General features: G+C 42.7%; 2 protein-coding genes across 5 annotated transcripts in view; both read right to left on the bottom strand.

Annotated features, from left to right (window-relative positions):
• Window positions 1-507: 507 nt before the first annotated feature.
• ltc4s (leukotriene C4 synthase) lies at window positions 508-3,181 on the bottom strand. Its single transcript, XM_023430534.2, has 5 exons — window positions 2,852-3,181; window positions 2,048-2,147; window positions 1,321-1,391; window positions 1,154-1,235; window positions 508-796 (listed from the first exon to the last, which is right to left on the bottom strand). The coding sequence occupies exons 1-5, from the start codon at window positions 2,913-2,915 to the stop codon at window positions 655-657; spliced, it is 459 nt and encodes a 152-aa protein (XP_023286302.1). The 5' UTR covers window positions 2,916-3,181; the 3' UTR covers window positions 508-654.
• Window positions 3,182-4,649: 1,468 nt separating this feature from the next.
• The window catches only part of maml1 (mastermind-like transcriptional coactivator 1), a 23,028-nt gene continuing 17,708 nt past the window's right edge, over window positions 4,650-9,969 (bottom strand). For all 4 annotated transcript variants that reach the window (XM_023430598.2, XM_023430596.2, XM_023430597.2 and 1 more), the window contains one exon: window positions 4,650-9,181. In XM_023430598.2, coding sequence (XP_023286366.1) covers window positions 8,136-9,181 — 1,046 coding nt within the window. In that variant the 3' untranslated portion in view covers window positions 4,650-8,135. The remainder of the gene's footprint in view (window positions 9,182-9,969) is intronic.

The following is a 9,969-nucleotide window of genomic DNA, read 5'->3' on the forward strand; positions in this document are numbered from 1 at the left end:
TTAAACTGATAATCAATATTCAATATTCACAGATTCTGGGTATTTTCTCCATTTCTACATCATTTCTTAAGGTACGTAAGAATATTTTTCTGACCCGGTCCACAAGAGTCCTGGTTCAGGTTCTGAGCTGCCTGTTCTGATCCACTGCGTCGACTGATGGACACAAATGTCAGTTAAATGAAATCTTCTTCCTGTTGTTGGGATCGTCTTCTTCTTCCTCTGAAGTCTGGACTCACTCAGCTGCTGCTGTTGCGCCACCTGCTGGTCAAACTCCATCAACACATGAAAAACCAGCAGAAGAATCGACGTCTGACTCGGAGGGTTGAGGTTTGTGATGAAGTCGGTTTAACTTGTTGAAAGAGTTTTTCTAGAAGAGACTCGATTCTTTAAAGAACGGCGTGTGACGGACACAGACTGAACGAATGATGTCACCGTAGTAACAAGATGATCACATGATGAACGTGTGAATTCAGGAATTCAGTAAATAAACAAACGAAACGACCTGAAGAAATTTGCACATTTAATTTAATATTGATTAAATAGATAAACAGTCGTCTCGACGTCTGACCTCTGACCCCAGCACCGTACTTTCCTTCATCTCTGCTCCACCTCTTCTCCTGTTTGTTTCTTTCTTTGTTTTTTCCCTCCACCTCTTCAGACCAGGTCGAGGGCGGAGCCGACCACCTGCAGCAGGTCCACATTCAGGTAAACTCTGCAGAACGAGAGGAGGACGCCCAGAGACGAGAACCCGATGAGAACCCAGAGGATCTGAGCGCTGAAGTACAGAGGAGCCAGACTGGAGGAGAGGGAGGAGCAGTCAGAGTCTCAGAGTGATTTTTAAATCTTTATTCTGTAACTTCCTGCGCACGTGAGAGAAAAGAAATGGGACAACTGACAAACACAACCTCTGATTTTTCTTACAGATGTTTCTCTGAAAACATCTGTCTGCTGCGGCTGAAAACGACACTGAGAGAATCAGAGCAGGAAAGATTTGCAGATTAAAATGACAGATTATTTTTACTCTACTATTTTAGTCTGAATCGAACCTTCAGCTGGAATCATGATGTGTGTTAATTCAATCATAAATAAAGTTCAGACGGACAGACAGACAGACAGACAGACAGACAGACAGACAGACAGACAGGTCTCTTACCGTCCCTGTGCAGACTGTGAATATCCATGGAAGTAACGGAATCGTCCGTATAAATAAAGCAAACCACAGACTGACGACAGACCTGAAACACACACAGTGTCTGTCTGAACATCACGAGTCAAACACTTTGATGTCTGTGTGTCTGTCTGTTGTTTCTGTCTCATCACCTTCACTGAAGAAGACTCCGGCCGTCCACAGCACAGTGATGAAGATGGGGAAGTACTCTGAACAGTTCGCTCTGAACACAGGACACAGGATGATGTCATGATGAGGTCACAACATGAGTTAAAAAAAATAACGTTCCTGCTCTGATCAAAGAAACTTCATCATGTTTTAATTACAGTTGATCAGATTAATCTAGAACCAGCTCCTCACGCTTCCTCCAACAACCAATCACGTTACAGGAAACATGGTCTCAGTCTCTCCTCCGAGTTACAGCACAGAGTGTATTTACAGAACATTATGATGTCACAGTGAAGTTGACCTTTGACCTTCTGGATATAAAGTGTCATCACTTCATTTCATCCTAAAAGACATTTCAGTTAAATTGTGTCATAATTAGTGAATGAATTCTTGAGTTATGGCCAAATAAATGTTTTGTGAGGTCACAGTGACCTTTGACCTCCAAAATGTAATCATTTCATCCTCGATGTTTGTGCTGAATTTGTTCTGTGAAGCTGTTACTGAGATATCGTGTCCATCCATTAAATGCTGAATATTTTACAGGTTATTGATCGTTCAGTGGGCGGAGTCAAACAGGGGTCAACGACCTTCTGTTCGCCACACTGACTGACTCTACAACACACTTTAAATGTCAGAATCAAAACGTGCATCAGTAAAGAAAATGATCCTCAGTCTAAACTGAGTCATATTGAGGTCAAAGGTCAGACTCACTGAGCTCTGAAGACTCGCTCAAACTCCGGCGGTCCGGCCGTGGTGGGCGGAGACACCGAGTACTTCCTCCTGGCGTAGATCACCTGAAGAGAGAAATAAGCTGCATGCACGCATGAACACACACACACGCACACACACACACACACAGGAAACACACCTTTACTTCCTGCACGGAGGTGGGTGTGTGTGTGTGTGTGTGTGTACGGAGCAGAGACAGGACTCATTCTGTATTTACATATATTTTCATACGTATAAACATCTAAAAATAAACAATAAATAAATAAATAGGTAAAAACTGAAATGAATCTTTAAATGTTAAAAGCTGTGAGAGCAGCTCAGACCAAAGTTCACACTGTGTTTGTAGTAAATGCAAAGTTGATTCATAAAAAGAACTCGGTCGAAAAAATAAATAACAAGAGAAGAAGAAAGAGGCTGAAGAGTCAGATGATTAAATACTAAAATAAAACATTAATATTCACATTATTAAATGTAAATCAGAATAAAAAACAATTATTACATCAGTATTTAATATTTATTAACTGAATACGTGAAGGAGTCTGGTTTATGAGTCATGTGATCACATGTAAACAAGGTGTGACATCATCATAAACACTTCATTCATTCATTCATGAAAATAAAACCTGAAGAAAAGAATGATGATGTCATTAACTTTAAACTTCAGATCTAATTTTAATAATTAATTTAAATAAAATACCAAAGTGAACACCGACCAGACTCCATTCGCTTTCCTGCAGATTTCAAAACGTTCAGTCTCTTCTCATATTTCCCAGCATGCTCTCTTACCTTGCTCCAGGACGCCCAGCACAGTGACGGCGGCGAGGCCGACCGCCTGGTCCATCATCATCATCACCCGCACAGACGACAGGTGAGACAGAGACACACACACCTGTGCTCTGAGAGCACTGAGAGGAAACACAGCCAGGTAACAACACCTGCCGGGGGCGGGGCCAAAACTCACTGACTGACAGCTGAGCAGGTTAATGAGCGACCTGCTGCCTGTTTCATATGATGCAATGTTTAATAAGAAAAGATTTGTTGTTCAGATCAACTGAACAGTGAAAGAGTTTAAAGCTGCGTCAGTGTTTCAGAATAAACGATGATGAAGAATTAAACAGCAGTTTAACCCTTTCATGCATGAATGAATCAAAGCCCAAGTTTTTACGATATGTATTATATTATATATATTAAATGATATTTTGAATCTTATGTTTGGTTGACGTGTAACTTTTCATGCTCACCTTCTCAGAACCGCTTTTAAAATGTCACATTGTTGAATATTTTCTCTGATCTTTAACTCATGTAAAGCGTCTTTGCACCTTGAAGACTGAGATAAAATGTAGTGAATGAGTTTTACTTTGAAAGTTTATTCATATGCAACAACATTGTAGTTAATACATAGAACTCTATTTTGTGAAAACTGTGAACATTAAATAAAACTACAAAATTCCAGGGAAATGTTGAGTGCCACGGGGGCTACTGCCGGGATGAGTACATGATTTATTTCCAGTGTTCAAAAGTCACCCTGATCATATTCTGGTTTTGAGAAATGTCTTGATATAAAAGACTCTGATATAAAACAATGTCACATCCCTCCATCATGTATTATGTGGGAAATATCTCATATTCTGTCTTGTTTTTTTTAATAAAACAAGAGGCAACATGTCTTCAAACTGGCATTTAAAGGGTTAAAATCCTGAAAACTAAAACATTTGGCAGGTTTGAGCAGAACTGAAGTGGTTTAAGAGATTTATGCAAAAAAAGCAGAAAAAAATATTGATATATGATTATTTTATAGCATTTTCTTTGTGTGTCCTTTTTTGGACGCGAGGAACCTCAGAGGGTACAACATGTGTTACCAGTGTATAATAGACCTGTAACAGTACTAACAGTACTGTAACAGTACTGTTAGTACTGTTACAGTACTGTAACAGTACTCCTCTACAGCTGTTCTAGCTGCAGAGGCCTCGGAGCCTCGGAGCTGAGCACCCGTGGCACTAATTCTTAAAATACTTTTTTCCATATTTTAACATTGACCTGTTGTCTACAGAAAAACGACAGCGTGTCAGATTGTGATGATGTGTTCTCTCTGTGTGGTTTAGCTCCGACTATTGTCTTGTAAACATCACGATTAATTTCCCTAAAAGAATATAGAATAGAATCACCTCCTCATGGTCGTATCCCTCCGCCACTCAGACTAGCTCCAGCTCACATCCGTTTGTCCAGTCAGAAAATATGAACCATGTGTGTGAAATTTGGTTGTAATTTCTGTGTGAAGTCTTGAGGCTAAAAAGAGTTTTGTGATGTCACACTGACCTTGACATTTGACCTTTAGCCACCAAAGTGTAATCAGCTCATCCTCGAGTCCTAGTGGATGTTTTTACCAAATCTGAAGAAGTTCCATCAAGATGTTACTGAGAATGAGATGGACGGAGAACCTGAAAACAAGATGGAGCCAGTGTGGAGGAATAATAATCTACAACACACACACACACACACAGAAACACACACAGAAACACACACACAGAAACAAACAACACACACACACACACACACACACACACACAGAAACACAGAAACCAGATTGTTTCTAAAGAACTATATTTACATAATACTCTTGTTTTACAGAGAACCATATCAAAAGTATAAAATACTTACAAAAAATCCGCAGCAATATATAAAAATAACATCTATCTTCTCCAGATCATTAGGAAAGGCTTACATACAAAAAATATATTTATAGACATTTACACAGAGGAAACCCCGGGAGGCCGAGCGAGCGGCTGGAAGCCATTTGGATGAAGACGTGAAACCAGCCCCAAGCTGCTGCTGAGCAACAATAACATTACAAATAAAATAAGAACAGGACGCAGACGTCTCTCTGAAGAAGGTAAAAACAGTACAGTAGATAGAACGACCGGGTCACACTTCCACCTTAAAGCGGGGCGACCCGGTCACAGATCCGCCTTAAAAAACAAAACAGGACTGTAAATCAAGACTCAACACGTTGGTGTCTCGTGTTTTTAATCTGAAGTCAGAAAACATGTTTCAATGCTGCGTTCAAGACACGTTCTCACTGTGGGAAAGGCCAGAAACTCACACGACGTTGTGTTTTAAACACGGGTTCGTTTCAGCCCTGAAACTAGACTCCCAGGCAGATCTGACCGTTTTCTGTGTTTGTTGTTTGTTTGTTTGTTTGTTTGTTGTTTGTTTATTGTTTGTTTGTTGTTTGTACTCAGGACTCGGGTGGATTCTCCTGCTGAAATAAGACGCAGCTCTGGTTTCACTTCCTGTATCTGCAACATTTGGTTTTATCTTAGACAAAGTAAATTTATAACCACTCAGTGTTACAGACATGAAGATATGTATGTGTGCGTGTGTATGTGCATGTGTGTGTGTGTGTGTGTGTGTGTGTGTGCGTGCGGCAGGTTCAGAGCCTGGCAGTCTCAGCTCAGGGCAGACTCATCTACATTGAGACTGGAACGCAGCATCTCAACATGCAATCGTGTCAGGATCTTATTGACTGCGACACACACCTTACATCACTTCCTGTGTGTCTGTAGTGAATGATGCTGAATAACCCACAGGAGGAAAACAGGAAACAGTCCTCACTACGTCCCTGTCAGCTGACCACAGGTGCAGGTCAGAGGTCAACGCCTCATGTTTTTCTTCAGCAGAAAAAAATTTCCCAGTGAATCTGATTTCAGTGATTTTACAAACGTGCCGGTTTCTCTTTGTAACTGATGGTTTAACCACATTTTAAATATTATCTCATGGATTCAGTCTGAGGTGATGCAGCACACACACGCACGCACACACACACACACGCACACGCACACGCACACACACACACACACACACACACTTGTGACTGGGATCTACAGTCAGAGTTTTTCTTTTTCATCAGCTCTGACACTTTAAACTGTAAAAGAACCACATCAGTGTTTTTACATGTTTTACTGAAACGACTTCGACTTCCTGTAGAAACTAAAGAAAATATCTGTCGACAAACAAAAAACGTCTCTGAATTATTGATTTGTAAACCAGGAAACCGATCGTCTCATCTCATGACGGGTCAGGTGCTGATCAGCTCGGCTCTAGAACGACGTGTGGAAGTGGAAGAAAGTGAAATGATCTTCCACTTCAATATAAAAACAAAGTTAGTTACTATAACAACATTATGTGTCAGTTTGACTCTGTTGTTGTTGTTGTTTTCAGTTTCTCAGTTGAAATTCAGTCCAAAAAAAAAAAATCACTTTACATTACTGCGGATCATTTCCCTAAACAAAGCCGCTGTATTGTTTCAGATATTTTAATATTTGCCTCGGTCGTCCCGGCAGCGTGTGTTTACACTTATTTCCCTACAGTATGAAAATCAACCCGTTCAGACGACACGTCACCTTTTTATCTTGTTACTGTCACTTCAGCGTCGTGTGGCGACGTCAAACCATCGAGACTTTAGAGACAAAAAGTAAAAGTCAAACATGATGTCGTGACTTTTACTCAAATCTTAAGCCCGGTGTTATAGTGATTTTAAGGTTTGTAGTAAACTGTAAAAACTCTGACGGTTCTTTAAAATGTGTTTGTACTTCCTGTGTGTTTTGACCTCGTCCTGCTGCCGTGCTGCTGACGGGCTGTAGGTGGCGCTGTGGACGACCTTCAGTGGTTTAACGCACTGAGCCACAGGTTCAGTAGTTAAAAGTCTTCAACTCCTGCGTTCAGTCTCCAGTCATCAGTGTGTCTCTCTCTCTCACACACACACACACACACACACACACACACACACACACACACACACACAGTAATAAACTGTTAGTCGTTTACAAACTCACACACCTGGTAGAACAGAACTGAAACACGAGCGACAGGAAGTGACGACGTTCAGATTCTGACAGATCTAACTCTACGTCGAGTTAAAACTTCACCTGACTGATCAGTCTCTGTTGTCTGATCGATCTGTATTGATCCATCAGAGCTGATGATCAGATCACATCCACAGAAATCTGTCAACAGTCAGAAACGTTTCATTTTCATGGTTGTGTTTCTATCCTCCATGTTTGTAGTTACTGGAACCACTTCACAATAAGACTACGCTTATAAAGGATTTATAAATGGTTCATAATTAGGTTATTAAACCATAAGCAAACAGTTATAAACAAGTCATAACAGTTTTCGTTGATGCATTAAGTTATTAATGAGTTACTACCAGTTTTTACCAGTTATTAATTAACTCATTAGGAAAATAAATGATCCTTAACTTGATCTTGCCAAATAGTGAGCCGGCAGCAATGTATGAAAACTGTGTTGTAACTTGTTTATAATTGTTTATTTATGATTAATAAAGTGTTAATAACCTTATTATAAAGCATTTATAAATCCTTTATAAGTTTAGTCTTATTTTGAATTGGTTAGTTAATCACAATATATATGATTTTAATTTATATAAATCGTACAAAATGAAAGTTTCTGTTACACTGTTTTTTAAAATAGTGACTGTCAAGACGAATATTAAGCGTCTCTTTATTTCTAAACTGTTCTCAAACTGAACTGGTTCATTTTCAGACTGTGGATCATTTACCTGTCGATCAGGACGAGTTCTGTTCTACCAGGTGTGAAAGTTTTACAACGAGCGTTTGTTAAATTTCCAGATTTGTGAACGGAGCCTGGCGTCATGATGAGTTTCATTCATGTTAAACCTCCAGTGATCAGCTGACGGAGCGCTCACTCTCCCTCTGCTGAAGTGTCTTTGAGCAAGAAGCAGACAGACCTGAAGGACGCCGATTCACCTGCTCTCCGTCTCTAACCTCCTCCTGCAGCTGCTCACACACCTGTGGCAGGAGCTCATCACCTGATCATCAGGGAGGAAACTCCTCGTCCACAGGTCAGTGTCTGAAACCTTCATGAGTTTAGCAGGACACCTGGACGCCATCAGCTGGCTGCGGGTCGCTTCTCATTAGCTAGGTGGCTAACGCTAACACACAGATCAGAACAGTGTTGGTCTCAATATCAGAAATCAGTCTTTTCAACATGGCCGCTCGTCTTCAGGTTCAGGTGCTCCAGGTGTGTTTGACTAATGGTGGCTGGCGAGCAGTTCGTCCAGGTCGGCCATCCACTCCTGGGGGTTCTGACCCTTCAGCAGGGAGTCGACCAGGTCGCTCTCGGCGGCGAAACTCCCCGACGCCACGTTGTATCCGAACGACACCTGCTGCTGCTGACTGGCAGTCCTGCTCACCTGGTATCCTTGGTTACACTGCAGTCCTTGGCGGCCGTTGCCCTGCGGCTGTCCGAACGCCGTCATGTCGGGGAGGACAGCCTGGTTCTGATTGGCCTGTTGCTGTTGAGTCTGCTGCTGATTGGCCATCGGCTGGCCCAGGCTCTGAGGGTTGGGCGGCGCCCTCTGCTGGGCGGCAGCCATGTTTGTCTGCATCATCTGCTGCCCGGGGTTCATTCCTCCCATTGGGCGACCTCCGGGGTTTGCACCAAAGGGTGCGGCGCCCGGCGGCATCTTGGGAATGCGAGGCTGCTGCTGCATGTGGAAGGCGTTGGGCGTGTTGTTGAAAGCGTTGGGGGGCAGGCCGGTGTTACTGGAGGGCGGCTGGTTGGCGAGCTGCTGCTGCCAGGCGGCGCTCTGTGCCCCCTGTAAGCCGCCGGACATGGAGCCGGGGAGGTTGGCCCCCATGCTGTTCTGCATGGAGCCCGGCATGCGGGCGGCGGCGGCGGCCAGCTGCTGCTGCTTCAACATGGCGGCATTGGGCTGCGTCTTCAGGTGCTGCTGCTGAGCCAGAAGGTTCTGTCTGTACTGAGCGCTCATGGCGCCCAGAGGCTGGCGCTGCAGGCCGGGCTGCTGGGGCGGGTGACCCGGGTGGTTGGGGTGAAGGTTCATGTTGTTGTAGAGGTGCTGCTGGACGTCCACGCCGCCGCCGCCCCCTCCCCCCCCGCAGGAGGGCAGACTGATGTCAGCCTGGCTCGCCGCAGGGGGCGGAGCTACACCGCCTGCCGGCCCACCGCCCTGACCCATGTTCATTCCCATCATGCCTTGGTTCTGAGGGAACATACGCTGGGACCCGGGGGAGGGGCCTCCCATGGGGCCGACGCTGCCCATTGGCTGAGAGGAAGCTGTGAAGAGACACGAGCAGTTTGATGAACAACATGAATTAATTATCGTAGAATAACTTACAACTTTATCTAAATTAGAACATTTGATTCGTTTGTTCTTTTCAATTTAAAATCTCTTCAAATTCCTTGTTTTCCTGTTTTTGTCTTTATATGTATATTCGTCATGTTTGTGAAGAACATTGATTCAGTGTTTTTGTGAAATGTGTTTTATAAATTAAGTTTATTATTATTATTATTACTAATCCTGTCGATGTCTGTATCTCTGTCTCTCAGATCCTCTTGTTTTATTTTTCATTTCAACATATCACACACTGTAATCTGGAGAATTAAAACATGAAAATAACGTCAGTAAATTAGTTTTTAAAAATTCAAATAGGCAGGTTTTAAAATATATATTTTTAAAATTCTGTATTAATTATTTCTATTGTTTTATTTTATGTTTCCTGGAGCCAGGTGAGTTATTATTTATCCAGCAGCAGTGAGATGATTTTATTTCACAGATGTAAATGACTGATCAGCTCAGTCTGACGACGTGAGACTGGACGGTTCATCAGAACCGGACAGGTTCTGATATTTTCCATTCAAATCAGTGGTGAGCATCATTTACACACTGACTGAGAGACACGTCTGTCCTGAACGTCACAAACACCTGGTCCTCAGGCATTTCAATGATCAGATAAAACAGCGGATCCTCGTCCTGCTGACACACACACACACACACACACACACACACACACACACACACACACACACACACACACACACACACACACAGACACACACACACA

Source organism: Seriola lalandi, unplaced genomic scaffold, assembly GCF_002814215.2.
Source record: "Seriola lalandi dorsalis isolate HSWRI2012SDOR001 ecotype SW California unplaced genomic scaffold, Sedor1 jcf7180002054907, whole genome shotgun sequence".
NCBI classification, from domain to species: domain Eukaryota; kingdom Metazoa; phylum Chordata; class Actinopteri; order Carangiformes; family Carangidae; genus Seriola; species Seriola lalandi.